We start from the raw sequence: 20021 nt of genomic DNA, 5'->3' as shown, positions 1-20021 counted from the left end.
CAGTCTAGGATGGGTCTCTCAGTCCTGGGCCCGGAACTGAGCCCTGGGAGCTGACAGGCCCTAACTGTCTTCCTCTAGCAACAGCTTTGCAGCCAGCCCTCAAAGGAACAAGTGGGGTGAGAATCATTCTGAGGGTCTCGGGGTTCGGTCTGCGTGGGGTAGGCTGGATTTTTGCCAAGGCAGTCAGCAGTGAGCGACAGAGCTCACTGGCATTAGCACGGGCCCCCCTTACAGAGTTGTCTCCCTATTACAGAGGGGTGCTGGGAGGCGCCAAGGTTCTCAAACAGGTGATGGGAGTGCAAACGCCCACATAGCTTATTTCACTCTTCTTATTTATAATTGTTAGGCTCACTGAGGTTATTAAGTGACTGATGGGCCCCGAGGAAGGGCTCTTGGCTGGGGCAGGGAGCAGGGGGTGGGGGTGGCAGGATGGGGGAGAAGGTGAGGAAAAGGCAGATAGAGGGCGCCATATGTAAATCTGAAGGCCAAAAATTTTCTTTTTCTTTTTTTGGTTCTGGATTCAGAACAATGGTTCCTAGTCATTATGGGGTTTTAAAACCCTAAGACTCAGAATGAGGGTGGGAGGGAATTTGGGGGAGTGGCCAGGAGCACTGGGAAGGTGGACTTATTAATCCTATTTATTACATTGCTGACTAAGTAAGCCCTGAAGCAAGTCTGTATTTTCCTGTTAGTATTTTCTTAAAATGAGCAGGGGGAGGGGCACGTGGGTGGCTCAGTGGGTTAAAGCCTCTGCCTTCAGCTCAGGTCATGGTCTCAGGGTCCTGGGATCAAGCCCCGCACTGGGGCTCTCTGCTCAGCGGGGAGCCTGCTTCCTCCTCCCTCTCTCTCTGCCTGCCTCTCTGCCTACTTGTGATCTCTGTCAAATAAATAAATAAAATCTTAAAAAAAAAAAAAAAAGCAGGGGGAAGGCTTGCTGGGGTTTGAAGGAAGGTCAGCATTTTTCCTTAAAACCACCCAGAAGTGTAAGCATTTGTAAACTTCTATTATGCACCAAGCACTGTAAGGGGTGTTAATATATTCTATTCTCTTAAGAGACTGCTTTTTAAAAATTTCTCACCCCTCCTGTCATCTTAACGAATAGGTGTTAAGAGTTGGGGGTTTTTTTTAACTTTTTTTTTTTTTTTTTTTTTTTTTTAGATTTTATTTGACACAGAGAGAGCACAAGTAGGGGAAGAGGGAGAAGGAGAAGCAGGGAGCCACCCAGGTGGCCCATGGGAGTTTTTAGACCTAGGACGCAGAGGCAGTAGAAACAAGCCAGGGGTTCCTTGGCCCAACACTAATGACCATGGCTCGGACAAGTTCATCTTCCGCGGCAGGCTTCCAGATACTCTAAGACATTCCCCTTCCCTCACTGCTCTGCCAATTCGCAGTGGACCCGACTCTCTGACGTCTCCTCTCTGGTCATTCTGGCCAGGGACAGCCCCAAGGGCTCCAAGCCTTGTGTGGACCCCAAGCCTCCGGGGTCCCAGCCACTGAACTCTTTCCTCTGCCCTGATGTCCCCAGAATAGAACAGTTCAGCGACTACTGAAGTGCCGACTCCCTGCCAGGACCAGGGAACAGACACGGCAGCACACAAGATATCCCCCAAGGAGGCTTCGCCTACTCTCGGAAGGCGGCTCCCCGCGGGGCACCTGGCTTCAGACCCGTCTCGGCTCCGGCTCGTCCTGGGATCCGGGCCAGCGACCTCATTCCCCACTCCGCAGGGCGGCTTTTACCGCAGACCCGGCCCAGACTGTATCCCCCTGCGGAGGCTGTGATTTAACATAGCTGGGGCACGGCACCGGCGTCCGAATTTTCAAAAACCCTCCAGCGCGGCTTAGTGCGAGAACCACGGCACTGGCCCCGCGGAACAGCTCGGCAAAGCACTCCCAGCAGAGCCCGTTTTACAGATCAAGAGACATAGGCCGGACCGGACTGACGGCCACCGGACGTCCCGGGGCGCATTAGCCCCGCACACCTGCCGGGAGGCAGGGGCGCCCATCGATGCGCTCCGCCGCTCGGCTCCCCACGCCTGGTCCCTGCCCGCGCGCGCCCCTTCCCCCTCCCGGCCGCTTCCCACTTCCAAGATGGCCGCGGGTGGAGCTGACCAGGTACGGAGGCCCCTGGCGGGTGTCCACGGGGGCCGGGCGGACCCGAAGATCCTCTCAGGCCTCCCCTCGCGGTCCCACTGGGCCCTCGGGAGAGAAAAGGGCCGGCGACGCCTCTTCGGAGCCCGCGGCGGGCGGGCGAGCGGCCCAGCAGTGGCAGCGGGGCGAGCGTCGAGCTCCAGGAGCGGCGGCGGCGCGGCGGGGGGCGGCAGCCGGGCGGAAGAGCAGCTGCAGCCGGCAGGGGGCGGGGCGAGGGCGCGCGGGGCGGGGCGGGGCAGGGGGCGGGGCAGGGGCTCGCGGGGCGGGGGCAGGGCGCTCGGGGCGGGGCGAGGGCGCGCGCCGCTGTTGGCCGCGGGAGGCTCGCGCGCACCTGCCCGCCCGGCCCACCGCCTGCGGCGCGCCCAGCGTCCTCGCCGCGCAAGTTGCGGCTCCCAGGGGGCCTGGGCTGCGGGCCCGCCGGCCCCGGGGATGGCGTCGGAGCCGCGCTGACTCCGGTACTGAGGGGATCCTCCGGCGGGGGTCGGGCCGCGAGGGAGGGAGGGGGACCGGGGCGCGCGGGGCCGCTGCCACCTGCTGCTGCGTCGGCGGGCGCGGAAGGCGGGCCGGGCCGGGGCGCGCGGCTTAGGGACCGGCCTGTGTCCCCCCGGGGCCGCGCGGCCGCTGCGTTCCCCCGCACCCGGGGAGCGCGTGGGGCCCGGGTGACCTCGCGGGGCCGGGGGCTCACGACTCCTCCGCCTCTTGGAGACGCGCGCGCTGACACGCTTCTTTTCCGGAACTTGACGAAAAGTTTTGTTCCTGAGGCGCCGGGCTCCTGAGCCCGAGAGGAGCTAGCTCGGCCCGCGCAGCCGCCCCGAGGGGTCCCCGCCACCTCCGGGGTCTCTGACCCCCGACCCCCAGGACCATAGAACCCCCAGCCCACTCCACTTTGAGGCCCCGACCACCGGAACCTTCTCCACCTTGGGATCACCTCCATCTCGGGCCCCCTCCCCCACAGGTTCTTGTCCACCTGGGGGGGAGGGCGACCCCTGGCCCCTACCAGCCCAGGAATCATTGAAAGTGGTCTCCACTTAGGGGCCACTGGCATCTGGGGTCTCCGACTCCCGGGACTCCCCTCTACCTTGGAGTTCCCGACCCCTTTTCTTTTTGGAACCGCTGTCGCCAGACCGCAGAACCCACATTCTCAGACCTCCTGTCCCGGAGCCAGGGGCTCCGGTAACCTCAGGGACGCCCCCCCTTTCCTGGGCCACAGAATTCCTCTGTGCAGGAGAGACCAGAGAGAATGGGCTTGGGGATCCTTCCCCCCGGGCTGACAGAGGGGCCAGAGCTGGGGTGTTGGCGCATAGGCGTCCTCCCTGGGCACAGAGCTCCCAGGAAGAAGATTGAGGCCATGTTGTGGAAGCCTCAGGAAGGGGCAGGACTGGCCACACAGACTCCAGGCTCCTGGCTCGGGCAGTGGGCATTTAGTGGACAGAACCCTCCTGGGCTACCCCCCATTCCCCCCCCCCCTTTTTTTTTTAAATTGCACAGCACCGTTTTCCCCAGGAGAGTATTGAAAGCTTTGCTTTGGAAAGTTCAGTGTGCAGGAGGGTCCTGAGCGTTCACTTATTTTATTTCCTGAGGCTAGTTGAGGAGGGTGGTGTCTTTGGGACCCTATCAGCAGATGTTTGTACCTCCTTGTTGTCTTGACTTCCTTTATTTTTTATTTTTTTAAGATTTTATTTATTTATTTGAGAGAGAGAGAGAGAGAGGTGGAGAGCACGTGACAGAACACACGCAGGCACACGGGCACCGCCAGGCAGAGGGAGAGAGAATCTCAAGCAGACCCCACTGAGTGTGGAGCCAGGTGGGGCTTGATCCCAGGACCCTGAGATCATGTCCTGAGCCGAAGCTAAGAGGCAGGTGCTCAACCAGCTGAAGCACCCTTTTCCCCTCTTTTGCAGCTGGATTACATCTGCACACCGTTAGGTGCTTTGCCTGGGCCCGGCTGGTCTTGCAGCGGTCTTGGAACGCTGCCTCTGGCCCAGTTTCTCTGGCCAGTACCACCCCTGCCTCAAGTGTGGCAATGACTTCTTCCTGACTTCTTCTTAACTCCCTGTCCAGCCCCTGTTGCTCTTTCCCCCTCCACCCCCTGCAGGCTGTCTTAGTTGTATATATTCGATCGCTGTAGATTGTGGGCTCCACCTGATCCCCAGCCCTAATGAGAACATGGTTATTGAGTGAGTATTTTCTTTGGGAAACATTAAGGGAGGTAACATAACTGATCCACAGTTCCCCAGCTGGGTGAGAGGCATGGGTGGGATTCAGATGGCCCTGGGTTGCTCGGCCAGGTTCACCTCCCCTTGGTGTTCAGCCCGGTCCCAGTTCCTGTCCCAGTTCCTGCTTAGCACTTTGCTGTGTGCTGAGCTGGGCTTGCTTCCTCCTGGTGAAACAGTTTTCACAGTGTGCCTCCAGTCCACCCTCTCACATTCAGCATCAGTGCTGCCCCGCCTGGCCTCTGTTGATCCCGCCGTTCTTCTCCATTCCTCTGTTACTCCTCTGGACCACTGTCCTATTCCCCTCTGTCCAGTGGGCCAAGTTCTGTCTTTCAGGCCTGCACTCTTCCTCTCATCTGTGCTCTGATGAAGTCATCTCTAACCCTGAGGACCTGCTTATCAGAGCAGCTTAGTTTGGAATCTGTCTCCCCTGTTGGTCAGAGCTTCTGACGGTCATGTCCCCAGCCTTAACACAGGGGATGCCTGCCCAGCCTATAGTGGGTGCTTGTGGAGCTCTGGGACCTTGGAGAAGATTTGCTATGAAAATAGGCATTTATACATAATATGGAAGAGAAGGTTTTAGGAAAATGAGTGGGTGTCATCTGTTAATGTTTGTTTTAGGACAGTTATGAAATTTCTAGGGCCTGAATTGTTAAGAATTCTAGGTTGCCCAGCTGGAAGGACCTCAGGTAGATCAGCTGGGCTTATCATCATTTGACAGATGGGCAGTTGAGGCCCAGAGCTTAGTGCCACAGAGCAGGTGTGAGGAGAGATGTCAGTGACAGGAAGAAACCAGAGGGTGAGGTTTGCCTGCGCAAAGTGGCTGAGTCTGGGCTTTGTTTATGCAAATGAGTTGCTAAAATGGTGGGCCAGAGCCGGCTGGCCGTATCTGCCCAGGAAGAAGTAACACCAGCTTCTGAGGTTTAACTCGTGCCAGGCATGATCTAAACGTTTTATATTTGGGGGCGCCTGGCTGGCTCAGTTGCTGGGCGTCTGTCTTAGGCTCAGGTCATGGCCCCGGGGTCCTGGGATCTAGCCTGGCCTCGGGCTCCCTGCTCAGTGGGAAGCCTGTTTCTCCCTCTCATACTTTCCCTGCTTGTGTTCCTTCCCTTGCTGTGTCTCTCTCTGTCAAATAAATAAATAAAATCTTAAAAAAAAAAAAATCAAAATGCTTTATTTGCCTAAGGAGACGGGAGCTGTTATTGTTCCCATTTTACTACGTGGAAATTTGGGCACAGGGGTGTTAAACGAATCCAAGGTCACACAGCTTGTAAGTGGAGGAGCTAGGCTTTGAACCCCGGGCAGCCTGCCTCCAGAGCCTGCATTATTTTTCCCCCTTGTGTATTTCGTTTTTAAAGACCTTTTCCCTGAATGCTGACATACAGAGGCTTGTAAAAATTGTTAAGCATTTAGTTTATCGAGCATTGCAAAGCTTCAGCAGTCTGGTGTGTGCTTTGATGTCAGACCTGGTGTGAATCCAGTTTCTGTCGCCCTGTGACCTTAGGTGACTTACTCAGCCTCAGTTTCTCCACCGAGCTTTGCAGCCTTGTGATGAGTGGAGCATGTGATTACACGTAGCAGGTTTGCTGCCTGGCGAGTGTTTAATAAATGGTTTTCTCTTAATAATTAAGACTGTAAGTTGTGCTGGTTTTGCTAAGTGATCTGAATACTTTCCTCTTCTGTCAGTTACCTGTCAGTCACCTTGAGATACTTATGCTGAGTCACTTTGCTAAGTCACTGTATGTAGCTGAAACATTTGGGGGTAGTGGGGGGACAAAGCCCCCCCCCGCCCGTGCAGTGAAAGTCCTTATTTAAAATTTCCCACCTGTGCTTTTTTTTTTTTTTTTTAAACATAACCGCTTTGGGGCAGTGAAAGTTACATGTCTTCTCCTTTGGGTTGTGAAAGAGCCTTTGGGGACCCTCAATAGCTTACCTCCAGTTTCTGCCTGGCTTGCTGATGGGCCACAACTTACTTAAATAACATTCTGTTACGTTCTAGGCACCTGAAAGTTGCTGTTCACCTCCCAGAGGAATATATTGAACTTCTAGGAAATCCTTTTTTGGGATTGTTTTTATCCTGAAAAAGAACCCATTTAAAAATCAAATTACTTTTATGGTTGACATTTCCATTGTGCATAATGCAAACTGAGCCATTATTCTCGGCCCTGGTGCAGTGGGAAGAGCGAGCGTACGGAAGCCCTCCCCGGTTGGACCATGAGGGCTATAAAGCAGGAGACCATTCTAGGAGCTTAGCGCAGGGCCTGGTACTCATTAAATTGTAGCTTTCTGGTGATGCTCCGGGGTCTTTGGTGTTGCAAACCTGGTCCTATCCTCTTGAAGCTTTGGCTCTGTGAGGTGGCTTCTGAGGCTGTGGCTGACAGAAAGGAGCAGTGTCTGTCTTCTCTTAAGATTAAGGGTATGGAGGGGTGCCTGGTGGCTTAGTTGTTGAAGCATCTGACTCTTCGTTTCATTTCAGGTCATGATCTCAGGGTCTTGGGATCGAGCCTCGTGGTGGGCTTTGCATCTGTTGGAGATTCTCTCTCCATGCGTTTGCATGTGCACTCTCTCACTATCTCTCTCTCTCTCTCTCTCTCTCAAATCTGTTAAAAAAAAAAAAAAGATTAAGGGGGTATGGAAATCAGTGGCAGAGCTGGGCTGATGGGCTGCTTGGCAGCAAAGGCAGGCGCGTCCTCTGTGGAGGCTCGGGGAGAGGCACGGTGTCAATGGTACTGGTCGGGGTATGAGGAAGCAGCCCCCAGCAAGCAGCCAGTGAGGGCCCTGGGAAGTGAATGCCCATAGGCAGGAAGAGGTACAGGCAGGTGAGCACCAGAGGATGTCTGCATGGATGGGCAGCACCCTTTCTCCCCGAAGCTGCCCGCAAGTAGAGGTATGCCGGCTGGGGACACTCAGTCATTTGGGTTTGGCCTCATAAACTGTTTGTTTATGAAGGCATGGTCAAGTCCTTGTCACTGCTTTTTAAAGAGAAGCAAATTAAACTGTTGTTCAGGATGGACTTGTTTTCCAAAGTCTCATTCAGAGTCACTGGCAGAGCTGCCATGGGCTTTCTGACTTGTCCGGAAGGCCTAGCCCGGGCGGGGTGCAAGGTTCAGGTCTGGCCCCGGGTGGGGTGAGAGGTGTGCTGTCTCTTGGGGCGGTAAATAAGATGCAGATTCATCTTGCTGCCTGGAGGGAAAAAAGCCTTCCTCTGATCTGTACTTGACGTCTTATGTGTTTTTCCTTTGTCTGGGAGGTGACAGCTAGTCATCCTTAAACTTGTATCCCATGGCTGGCCACCTGGGTCTGGAGGAGTTAGAGGGCCTGTGGGGTCTGCTGTGGCCACTGCTGGAGGGGATTGTCCCAGGCTTTGGGAAGCCGGTGTAGAGGGAGGAACTCTCTTCACTTTGACTGTTCCTCCCAGAGTGGTGGGCAGCCAACAGGGCATGGGATGGTCATGCCCGGCTTGCTGCCGGGAACTTGATTGGGGGGGAGGGGTGCATTTCTTTCTCATCTCCTTAGGTCCAGGGCTCACCTTGTTCTTGACGCAGAACCCACTTGCCATAGATGTTTCTTGAACGGACTGTCCCGGAAACCTGCCCTCTTAGAACCTAATTGTTAGTAATAATTAACTCAGCAAGTAGATTTTTGAATTCTTAATCCATGCAAGGCATTTGGCCAGACAGTGGTATCTGGAACCTGTTAGCCCCATGCCTGCCTGAGCTTAGAAACCCTCAGAGGGCCAGGGGAGCAGCAAAGGGCCAAGGGGAGCAGTGGACGGGGAGCAGCAGAGTGCCAGGGGAGCAGCAGGATAGACAGTTGTCTCAGGTGTGGCCAAAAGGAGCCTCAGAGAAGGGAGGACCTTCAGCCTCCTGGGAGAGCAAGGGAAAGCTTCTCAGGGGAAGTGGCCTTGGAAATGTGCTGTGTCTTCTTGTGGCACCTGCTGCCACATCCCCAGGGATGCTGGTGGCCCAGGCCGTGGGGTTTTGAGAGAGGCAAGGGTGACCGCATGAGGCTGCCGAGGCTGTCAGGGCCAGGGTGGGAGGGCTCTGTGCCAGCTCAGGGAATTTAGGCTGATCCTGTCTTTAGAAAACGTGTGACTTGGAGGCAGGCCATCTGCAGCTGGCCTCCTGGCAGGCATCCAACAGCCACCCTGCAGCCTCTCTGAGAAGCGAGTGCTTTGTGCGTGCAGCCCCGCTTTGGGGCATGCTCGGAAGGCAGGTGCTCTGGCCAGGGGCTTCTGGTTTCCTAGGACTGGTGGCCCCAGGCGGAGGGGTTTGAGGACAGGTGGCCTGGGCCCTTGTGGGGTTTGGTTTGTGAATCTGCTGCAAGCAGAAGGACATGTTTGCTTTTAAGCTTATTTCCCTGCAGGCCGCCAGCCTTGTTTGTGGGGTTTAAGGAACTTCACTTGGACTTGGACCGAGGGAGGTGTCAAAGGTCATTCATCTTCTCCCTGGAAGAGGCCCTTGTTCTGTAGGCCAGGGCCCCAGCAGAGAGGAGAGAGGGGTACAGAGGAGGCCATGGCCAGGCGGCTTTGGACCCTGTCACCCCAGGTTCGGCGCCCTTGTGCTCTTGTGGCGGTTCTGGGAAGGGGTCCCTGCATCCACTTGGCACACTGTTTTGTGTTCCATGACTTCTCTCATCTCAGAATTGCTGTCTGCGGGCACCTGTGCAGGTCCTGCAGCTCCTCGCATGACTGCGGGGGCGGGAATTCCTGTCTACTGGGCCTAGACTGTGGTTGGACGGGGGAGAGCAGGTGCCCCCACCGAGCCCTCTCGTTGTCTGTATCCCTGTATCACCCACTTTCCTGCCAGCCGGGAGGGAAGCTGAGGTCCAGGAAGGTTACACTTTCTCCCTGTGGTAAGCGGCGGAGCCAGAATGTCAGCCGGTCCAGGAACCCAGGTTCCAGTGCCATGTGTGGTAAGGGTTTCCTCTGGCGTTTCTGGCTTTTTGCAAGTTTGACCTGTCAGACTATTGATGGCTTTTCGATGATTCTAATAACTCTCAACATTGCAAGAGATTAGCTTTTCACTGTGTGCTAGAAATGTTTCTTGCTGTATTTTCCTTTTAATTAAAAAAATGTCGAAGTCTCAGGGTGCCTGGGTGGCTCAGTGATTTCAGCCTCTGCCTTCGGCTCAGGTCATGATCTCAGGGTCCTGGGATCGAGCCCTGCATGGGGCTCTCTGCTCAGCGGGGAGCCTGCTTTCCTCTCTCTCTCTCTGCCTGCCTCTCTGCCTGCTTGTGATCTCTGTCTGTCAAATAAATAAATAAAACCTTAAAAAAAAAAAAGTCGAAGTCTCAAGTGTATGTGCATTTGAATCTCCCTGTGTCTCCCTGTTGGGACTCCTGTTGTTCCACTGCATGGCTGGGTTCAGGGATTTCCCAGGGCAGGGGCCCCAATATTGGTGGCGGTTTTGGCTGGAGGAGCTCAGGCCTGGGGACTCGGGGTGGCTGCAGCCCAGGAAACCGAGGGCAGTGGGAACTGTGGCCTGAAACTGTGTTCATGTGTGCTGAGGTGGTGCCCAGAGTCTTCCAGAGGGTGAACTGAAGTTTTGCTCAGTAGGTTAGAGAAGCACTGGATGGAATACATTTATTTTTTATCATTATTTATTTATTTATTTTTAAGAAGATTTTATTTATTTATTTGACAGGTAGAGATCACAATTAGGCAGAGAGGCAGGCAGAGGGAGAGGAAGGGAAGCGGGCTCTCTGCTATGGGGCTTGATCCCAGGACACTGAGATCATGACCTGAGCCGAAGGCAGAAGCTTAAACCACTGAGCCACCCAGGCGCCCGATGGAATACATTTATAATTTTGTTTCTGTATTTAATCCTAATTATGTGTTTTTGTTTTGGTGTAGTGCAGTGTGGTTCTACCTTGTAAGAAAAAAATCAGTAATTGATCAGTGCAACATTGTAGTTTAATAAACCTTCCTCACTTAGTGGGTCATATTTCAAGATTTTATATTTAGTTCGGTCTGTTTCTGAATTGTCCATTTTGATTCTTTGCTTCATTTTTAAAATTTTTTATTTTAAAGATTTTATTTATTTGAGAGACAGAGAGAATGAACCAGGGGGAGGGGCAGAGGGAGAGGGAGAATCAGACTCCCTGCTGAGCAGGGAGCCTGATGTGGGGCTCGACCCCAGGATCCTGAGATGATGACCTGAGCTGAATGCAGATGCTTAACAGACTGAGCCACCCAGGTGCCCCACATTCCTTCATATTTTTATTTTTTCTTCAGTGCTACACTGTCTGGCTGGTTCCTTCGAATTCTGGGAGGGAGGGAAATGACCCCCTCCCTGGTTCTTCTAATGAATTTGCTTTTGCTGTGTTGACTGGAGAAGGGCCAGGCTTCCTGAAGGGGAACGGCAAGGCTCAGTGACACCCGAAAGGGAGTGGCTATCATTGTTCCCACTGTGCTTCAGAACCTTCTCCTACTGACTCTTTGATGATGGCGGCCACCAGCAGAGTGCTTGCTGGGGCCTCTGCCTTCAGATGCTTTTCTCATGGTAGTGGACTTAATTCTCCCTGGGTAGTCAGTATAGGGGGGATTAGAGCCCAGGAAAAGTCCCATTAAAACCCAAGAAAGTGGGGTGACTGGTGGCTTAGTCGATTAAGTGTCTGCCTTCAGCTCAGGTCATGATCTCAGGGTCATGAGATCAAGCCTTGCACTAGTGTCCATGCTGGGTGTGGAGCTTACTTAAAAAACAAAAAACCAAAAAACAACCCAAAGTACCATTCTTTATGTTGTTCTACACTGTGGATCAGATTTCTTTTTTCTTTTTTAGGATTATTTATTTATTTGTCATCGAGAGAGCATAAGCAGAGGAGTGGCAGGCAGAGGGAGAAGCAGGCTCCCCGCTGAGCAGAGAGCCCGAGGCAGGACTCTATCCCAGGACCTGAGATCATGACCTGAGCTTCAGCTCAGGGCTGCTCCCTATTAGACTGAGCCACCCAGGCGTCCCCGTGGAACAGATTTCAATAACCCCACCAGATTTCTTTAGTTTTGATGTTTTGAAGGACAGTGGAAGGTGGCTTAACCTACTCCAGGGTTCTCTGTCTGCTGGGGGCTGTGCTGTCCAGGCTGTGTGCCTCCTACGCCATCAAGTCCACCCGTGTCTTAAGCCAGAGAACTGTAGGCAGGAGTGTGTGTGTGTCACTGACAGCTTTGACTCTTGTCACTCAAGTCTTTATTGTAGGTTTATGGTCTTTATTTTTCCTTTTTAAATTTTATTTATTTATTTACTTATTTGGAGAGAATGAGTAGGGAGCAGCAGGCAGAGGGAGAAGCAGACTCCCTATGAGCAGGGAGCCTGATGCGGGGCTTCCCAGGACCCCGGGTTCATTACCTGAGCCCAAGGCAGATGCTTAACTGACTGAGCCACCCAGGTGACCCATTATTTTTCCTTTATTATCTGCCTTCCTGAGGCAGCCTTCTACCTGGGTTTTTATGACTCCACACTAAGCTGTTCATCCACCGGGGATGGCCTGTTTTTGGGGTTAGTCCCATACAGCCTGGCTGTGCTGCTAAATAATGCTATGATCTTGGAGCTATTTCTTGACCTCGCTGAGGTTTCCTTGGTTTCCTCCATGGTAATGGGGGTAATATGCCCGGCCTTGTGGACATGTGGGGGGCCATGGCTGACTTGGATGTGGTTGGGGCCATCTCACAGCACATGGCATACACAATGTATCTTGCTTCCTGTCTTGATGAGGACACCTGGGTTTTAATGCTGTCTTGGAACAGGTAGCACTTGACTTACATGTGGGTTATGAATTCATGTACTTTTGACAGAGGTGTTCTGTTATTTATTTATTTATTTTTAAGATTTTATTTATTTATTTGACAGAGACAGAGATCACAAGTAGGCAGAGAGGCAGGCAGAGAGAGACGGGGAAGCAGGCTCCCTGTTGAGCAGAGAGCCAAATGCGGGACTGGATCCCAGGACTCCGAGACCATGACCTGAGCTGAAGGCAGAGGCTCCACCCACTGAGCCACCCAAGCGCCCCACGTGTTCTGTTATTATTATTTTTTTTTATTAAGTAGACTCCATGCCTAGCGCGGAGCCCAGTGTGGGACTCAGACTCACCACTGTGAACTCAAGATCTGAGCTCAGATCAAGAGTTGGCCGCTCAACCCACTGAGCCACCGTGGTGCCCCTTCTGTTTATCATTTTTCAAAAAACTGTGAAAAACAAATAACCCTTTCTCTGCCTGGGCCTGTCCTCACACCCTTTGTGCCAGCCCAGGGGGTCAGACACGTGACTGGTGGGGTGCTGGTGATGAAGAGCAAGGTGATTGTTGAAGTACTGTTTTACCCTAGCCTTTGTTGGGGTTATTGTCCCATTATTTTTTATTTATTTATTTATTTATATTTATTTTTATTTTTTTTATTTTTTAATTTTTTTTATTTATCAGAGAGAGAGAGAGGGAGAGAGAGTGAGCACAGGCAGACAGAATGGCAGGCAGAGGCAGAGGAAGAAGCAGGCTCCCTACTGAGCAAGGAGCCCAATGTGGGACTCGATCCCAGGACGCTGGGATCATGACCTGAGCCGAAGGCAGCTGCTTAACCAACTGAGCCATCCAGGCGTCCCTATTTTTTATTTTTTAAGAGATTATATTTCATATCATGGTGATACATGCTAGAACTGTAGCTTCTGGTTCTGCATTAAAACTTGGCTATGTAGGACTTTTTTCAAGGATTTGTCCCTAAAAAGGGCATCAGAACATTCGAGCTCTATAGCAGAAGAGTATGTCTTAGGCTTTTATAGCTACTGTCTTAATTTCCGTCTTTGTGTTTTTTTCTAGTTCCTCCTCGGACCAAGATGACTGATGGAAACCTGTCCACCTCTACAAATGGCATAGCCTTGATGGGCGTTCTGGGTGGTCAGCCAGGAAACCACATTCAGAACCTGCAGCACTTGACTCTCAAGGCCCCCCGATCCCTCTCGTTGCCAGAGTATGGGCCCAGGCTGAAGCTTGGTCCTGTAGACGATCGGCACAGCCTCAAGTCTGTGGACTCCGGCATTCCCACCCTTGAGATCAGTAACCCGGAACCCGTCCCTTGCAGCGCGGTCCATGTGAAGAGGAAGCCGTCGGAGCCAGAGATCGTCCCTGAGCGAGCTTGCCAGAGTGCTTGCCCACTGCCTTCCTACACACCCCCGGCTACGGGCGGTGCTGAGTGGGAGCAGAGCGTGCGGAAGTCGTCCACATTCCCCAGGACGGCCTATGACTCGGTGAAGCTCTACAGCCCCGCCTCCAAAGCCCTGAGCCGCAGCGATGATGTGTCTGTGTGCAGCGTGTCCAGTCTCGGCACGGAGCTATCAACCACACTGTCTGTCAGCAACGAGGACATCTTGGACCTCGTGGTCACGAGCAGCTCCAGTGCCATAGTGACCCTGGAGAGCGACGATGACCCACAGTTCACGGATGTCACCTTGAACTCCGTCAAGGAAACCCGTGAGCTTCGCCAGCAGGACTGTGCAGATGGAACCGAGGATGGGAGTAAACTGAAAATCTTGGGACCACTTAGCAGCTTCTTTACCAGGTAACGCCGTCTTTGTCTCCGTGAGAGTTAGGTTCTCCAAACCGGCTGCTCTGTTCTCATCGGAAATGTGCTGTGCGCTTCCTGCTTTGCCAAGCAGACCCCAAGTCCGACAGGTGACCGTGATTTCTGCCCAGAGCCTGGAGCCAGGTGCAGTGGTGGGTAGGACTGGTTTGGAGGTGACTCTACTGTCTGCTCACCGTCACCTCTGTGTCCTTCCCTGGCTCCCTTGCACACTTTGTTGTCATTTCCCAGCTTCTGAGTGGCTGTGGCGGAGGGCGACCCGTAAATGGCCAGTGCTAACAGATTGGCAGCCTTACTTTGTCAGCCTTATCCTCTGAAGGGCCCTTTACACTCAGGGTTAAGCTCAGGGTTAGGAACCAACATCCCCCCTCAGACCCTGCAGGCCTAACATAGTTCTGGTGTTGCCAGGCAACCCTGGCCCCGTGCCCCCACAGGGCTGTGTGCCGGGCCCGTGTTCTGATGCTGGCCCTGCCCTGCGGTTTCTGCTTTCCCCCCCCGGGCTGGCACCAGGCCACTTGGTTGCCAAACCAGGGCCTGCAGGGCCCCTGTGTCTCACCTTTAGCCCTGGGGTGCACAGCTCCCACGGGGCCTGCTTCTTACCTGTCCTCTTGTGCTTTCATCCAACAAGTGTGTGTGTCCCCGGCTCTGCTCTTAGCAGGGGACTGTGGGATGGGTGTGTGCATCGAAGTGTTACAGGAACTGACTTCAGGTCAGGCGCATGAGGGCAGGGGACACATCAGTCGTATAAGTAGCCGGGGACCTCTGGGCTGTGCCATGCTGTGGGGAAGGGCACGGGGGGTGTGAGTTGCTGTGCAGGGAAGTGGTGACCTGTCCCTAACTGCCTGTTGGGGGACCCATTGCTGTGGTTGGCACAGCTGCCCCTGCATGTGTGTACTGTAGCAAAGTCCAAGGAGGACACTTTGTGGTACTGGGTGTCCCCTTTTTCCTTTTTAAAGATTTATTTATTTATCTGGGAGAGAGAGAGCTCAAGTGAGGAAAGGGGCAAAGGGACAAGGAAAATCTCCAGCAGACTCCCTGTTGAGTGTGGAGCCCGACCTGGGGCTTGATCCCACAACCCTGAGCTGAAATCAAGAGTCAGATACTTAACTGACCGAGCTAGCCAGATGCACCCGGTTGTCCATTAGAGGTGGTGTGCTGTGCTGGTGGGCATCCACGGGAGACTTCTGTGGCTGTGGGCTTAAAGCCTAAATCACCGCAGCCCCAGCTGCCTCACCGTCTGAATGTGGGCATCGTTCCAAGTGAGCCTGACACCACTTTTGAGTGAAAAGATGTCTGGTGCAGGCTGTGGTTCGTGGGGGATCTCTTCTCTCCAATGTGCTGACAGTCAGGTGTGAGGCCTCTGTGGTCCCGGAGCTCAGTAACCCAGGACCGCCTTCAGTGGGAGGCGACCAGGAGCTCTGGGGGCAACAGTCACTGTCCCTTCTGCAGCCATAGCCCCAGAATAAGTGGTTTTGGTTCTGATTAGCATGGCTGAGCTGTTCTCTTTTCTTAGGTCGGTGTTTTCAGCATTCTGGGTCTGTAGATCCCACCTGGGTGCCTGGGACACGTGGGGTCCTCAGAATCCGTCCCAAAACTCTAGAATCCAAATCTCAGGAGAAGGGCTGGGGAGACCATGTGTGGGTTCTTGGCAAATTTGGAAACGTGGTTTGGGGTAGGGGTGGCTGGGAAGCAGCCTAGAGGAAAGAGCTGAGCTTTGAACTGAACACACCTGCACCTGTGTCCTCGCTGTGTGACCTTGAACAGGTCACTTCACCTGTCTGAGTTGGCTCTCTTACCTCTTAGATCGTATTGAGTAAGTGCCCAGCCCAAGGTGCCCATTATGTTGTTGATATACAAGGTCCGCTTCTGGGACCTACTTCGTGTGGCGGTCACGGGAATGAAGTCGGTCCACGTGTGTGACTCTCACGGCTGCGCCTGGCTCTGGCCGCTGCCTTGTCTCAGCGGGATGGAGCCTTCTCTCCCTTTGGAAGGAAACACTGCCAGTTACTTGGATCGTTGCTGAGGCTACTATTCTTTTTTAATTGATACATAGTGGACTACGCTGTTATGTTGGTTTCAGGTGTAAGACAGTGTGACTGGATTTTCACGCGTGTTCCTAAGTGATCGTCGAGCTGGATCTCAGTACCATCTGTCACCATTCAAAGCTGTTACCTGGTGTCGACTACATTGTGTTCCCTGTGTTGTGCGCTGTGTTCTTTTGTCTTATTTAGTTTATAACTGGAAGTTTATACCTCTAGATCCCCCTCCCCTATTCGGCCTGTCCTCCTCCCCACCAGGTTGCTCTTCATTTCGCAGTCTGTTCTTGTGTTGTTCTGTATTTTAGAGTCTGCATGTAAGGGAAATTATATAGTATGGTAAAGCTTCTGTTTTTTGAAAATCTTTCGTAGCTTTGTGCCGCAGAAATGAAATGTCTCCTCTTTGTTTTATTCTCTAGTTCTTGTCTCCTTAGCCCTTTCATAAAACATTAAAAAAAATTTTTTTTTAATTCTTTTTATTTATTTAAGGAATCTCTACACCCAACATGGGGCTGGAACTCCCGACCCTGGGATCAACAGTTGCGTATTCCACTGACTGAGCTGGTCAGACACCCCCTCATTTACCCTTTTAATGGCTGTGACATTATGGTGAGCCATTATTAAGCACTTTGGGGAAGCAGGTGGAATGTTAATGGCAAATGGATCGAAGTTTGTGATCTCCTGGGCTGAGTCTAGTGAGTGTTTTTGTCCTAGAGTCTTAAAGTGTTAGAGGAGCTTTCCATCTCAAATTCCTTTGAGGGGGAAGAGGGTTCTGTGGCAAGGGTGTTTGGAACCCACTACACGTTTTACAGGTGAGTCACTCAGGGGGCCCTACTCACAGTAAGGCCTGTATGAGTTTTGTCGAGGGCAGGGCTGGGGCTAGAGCTGTGCTCTGGGGTTTCTGGCCCAGTCTTCTGAGTCCTCCTGTTTCTCTGCTTCATCCCCTGACCCAGGCAACTTCCTTTACTCTTGTGCTTCTCTGTTCTCCTTGTCCTCACTGAGTCAATTTCTCGGAAATTGTAGGAGGAAGTGTGGGCAGTAGTGGAAGGCTCATCTGGGAGAATGGGGCTCAGAGGAGGGGCTGAACACAGTCACGAAACGAACTTGTGGCCAGAGGGAGCAGACTGGTTGGTGGCCCTGACTGCTTTATGATGGTGGTGGTCTGGGAGAGATAGGAGCAGAGATGGGACAGGATGGCAGGCTGGGCCTGACCACTGTGGACCCAGCTCCCTCTGTCCCTTTGACCTGCTCTCCCTCTGGGCTGTCGGAAGAAGCCCTGTGGTATTGATGCCGCCTTGAGCTGAGAGATGGTCCTGGGCCTTTAGGGACTCACAGCTGGTGGGGGGGACAGAGCAGGCACCGCGAGGGTGGGGGGCATGAGTACAGTCATGAGGGTGTGAGCCTATGAGCCTTTGACTCTCCTGCTTAGTAGCTGTGTGACCTTGGGCAAGTCATTTTACTCTCCTCTGTGCTGTTAAATGGGGGCATGAAACTGTAAGGTTAGAGATCAAATCAGTAAGCCTTTAGCACACTCCCTGAGAAGTAGTAAGTAGTGGCTCTCTGTGATGCTAACAGAAATGTTACCACTTCTAGGAAATAAGTTGTTCTGAAGCTTTCTCTGGTTCTTATTTTAATGTGGTGCTTACTTTGATCAAAAGTTATGATGGAAAAAGTTAAATCAGGATGTCTGTTGACATTTTGGGGTGGATGAATCTTTGTGGCTGTCCTGTCTAACAGCCTCCCTGGCTTATGTCCCCAAGATGCCAGGAGCCTTTCACAGGGTCGTACTGGGTGCTGCCTTCTGTCCCAGGCAGGGAGGGCTGGGAGGGGCGGGTAGGATCACCCAGCCTGTGAGAACCACACTGCTGGCAGGTGTAGACGTTGGTGTCTGTTTCCCTGAAGGAAATATACTGATGTCACATAATTGGAGCAGGATCCCCTTTGTTTGGAGAGAGGGCCTGTGTTAAGGGGTCCTGTTTCAAAACCTGTGTAGTTGAACAGTGTTTGTGTAGACGAGAGGAATCCAGTAATACGCGTGTTTTCCACAGGAGACGGCTTGTTTCTACAAAGCCAGGGTTTCCCGGCTGCTAATCTTCACGGGCCTGGGAGCCTGGAAGGTGATAATCCGCTTTGCCCACTTATGGCTTTTTCAGGCAGCTCTGTATGCCGCTCTCAGCAGAGACTGGGTGTCCTTGCTGAGGAGCCATGCTTGGGCTGTAGTGGAAGCAGATGAAGGGGCTTGCAGCGGGAGGGAGGATGGAGAGCTGCCGGGGCAGGGGAGGCTGGGAGATGTGGTGCCCGGCTGTGTTCTGAACTGCTCCCACCCCCCAAACACCTCCCCCCACCCTGGGAGGGAGCCCCTGGGGACGCAGTCTGCTTGGGGCTCACCCCAGTGGCGGGGGCCTGTGACACAGTGAGCAGGGTGCTGGGTGAGCTGGAGCTGCTCTGACCCAGGTTCGAACCTCGGTTCTACCATTTTTGGCCTGTGTGACCCCAAGAACTCCCCTCTGGTCTGTGGTCCCCCGTGTGTACGGGGTGGCAGGGGTTCACTGCCCCTCTGGTAAGGAGCGCATGGAGTCTTCAGAGAGACGCCGCGGGACAAAGTCCAGGCCGAGTGCATCCCCAGCTTGCAGCTTGGCTTTGTGGGCCTGCTGTCTGCTTTTGTTGGGGATTCACATAAGATTCCACTGTTTTTATGGGTCTGTGTAAGGACAAAGGTGAAACCATTGTTTTGAGAAAAGTCTTTAAGGCATTTTGACTTGGTGTGAATGCGTTCAACTACAACTCCTTGGCTTTGGGGGTTTGATAACTTGGAAGGGGCTATGGACAGTGCTAAGGAGGAAATGTGCTCCTTGCTTTCTTTTTTTCTTTCCTTTTTTTTTTTTTTTTTAAAGATTTTATTTATTTATTTGACAGGCAGAGATCACAAGTAGGCAGAGAGGCAGGCAGAGAGAAAGGAGGAAGCAGGCTCCCTGCTGAGCAGAGAGCCCAATGTGGGACTCGATCCCAGGACCCTGAGATCATGACCTGAGCCGAAGGCAGAGGCTTTAACCCACTGAGCCACCCAGGCGCCCCTTCTTTTCTTTTTTATTAAAGAAACTAATTTTTAAGGGGGGAGAGAGGGGCGGGAGGAGGGGCAGAGGGAGAGAGAGAACCTGAAGCTCTGAAGTAGCCTCCCTGCCCCGCGCATGGCTCGCTCTCACCATCCTGAGATCATGACCTGAGCCCAAACCAAGAATTGGACGCTTAACCGACTGGGCCCCCTAGGCCCCCCATCCTTACTTTCTCTTCGGAGAGGTGAGTTTGTTTGAGCTAGGCAGAGAAACTTCAGAGGCACGGGGAGTGACAGGCGGTGGCCGCTGCGGGCCCCTCGGAGCACGTGGCCATGGTAGCCTTGCTTGATCTTCAGTCCTGTGGGAGAGAGCGTGTGTGGGTAGGTGGACTCTGCAGGCGGGCTTGCGCCTCATGTGGGCCACTCTCCTTCCTGTGTGTGCCGTCGGGGTCTCTCAGAGCTGGGATTCTGGATAGGAGTTGGGTGCTGTCAGCTTCTCCCGGGAGGAGCCAACCGAGGCAGGAGGAGGCGGAGAAAGTTAGGCAGTATTGTCCGGTAGGGTGGTGTCAGGGCCGTGCAGCTCTCCATTGTTGGCCCTGTGCTTGTCCCCTGGCTAGTGCCAGGCCACTGTGGCCGTGGTGGGGTGGGGCGGGAGGGTCCTGACCCTGACTTCTGAGGGTTGGGGGGTGGGGGTGGCTCTGATGCAGCAGAGGGCCTAGGGGCCCAGGGTAGAGCCCAAGACTTCGGCCCTCACCGGGAGTGTGAAATCACCTCAGTCCTTGCATTGTTAGATCCTTTCTGCTTAAACTTTTTCGGGTGGTTTCTGTAACCTGCGCCGAAAGCTGATGGATTCAGGTAAGTCCTGTGAGTAATTCTTACTCATAGGTGGGGAGACTGTGACAGGGGGTGGTTGAGTAGCCCGCAAGGGATACAGCCGGCACTGGGCACAGAACTCCAAACTTAGGGTTCTCATCTGGAGAACAGAAACAAGTTCGGGTGTCAAAGGGAGG

General features: G+C 53.4%; 1 protein-coding gene across 5 annotated transcripts in view; it reads left to right on the top strand.

Annotated features, from left to right (window-relative positions):
• Positions 1-2062: 2062 nt before the first annotated feature.
• The window catches only part of TBC1D14 (TBC1 domain family member 14), a 103173-nt gene continuing 85214 nt past the window's right edge, over positions 2063-20021 (top strand). For 2 of the 5 annotated variants that reach the window (XR_004283348.1, XM_032333752.1), the window contains exons 1-2: positions 2501-2603; positions 13164-13902. Coding sequence is in view for 4 of the 5 variants with exons in the window: in XM_032333752.1 (XP_032189643.1) it covers positions 13181-13902 (722 nt within the window). In the remaining variant the exon portion in view is untranslated. Of the gene's footprint in view, positions 2113-2440; positions 2604-13163; positions 13903-16448; positions 16569-20021 lie in introns of those variants that run through there. The other 3 variants (XM_032333751.1, XM_032333753.1, XM_032333755.1) reach the window with 3 other exon arrangements.

This window comes from Mustela erminea, chromosome 2 (genome assembly GCF_009829155.1).
Source record: "Mustela erminea isolate mMusErm1 chromosome 2, mMusErm1.Pri, whole genome shotgun sequence".
Classification (NCBI taxonomy): Eukaryota; Metazoa; Chordata; class Mammalia; order Carnivora; family Mustelidae; genus Mustela; species Mustela erminea.
Note: the sequence above shows the minus strand (reverse complement) of the source record. Positions and strands in the feature narration are given on the sequence as shown.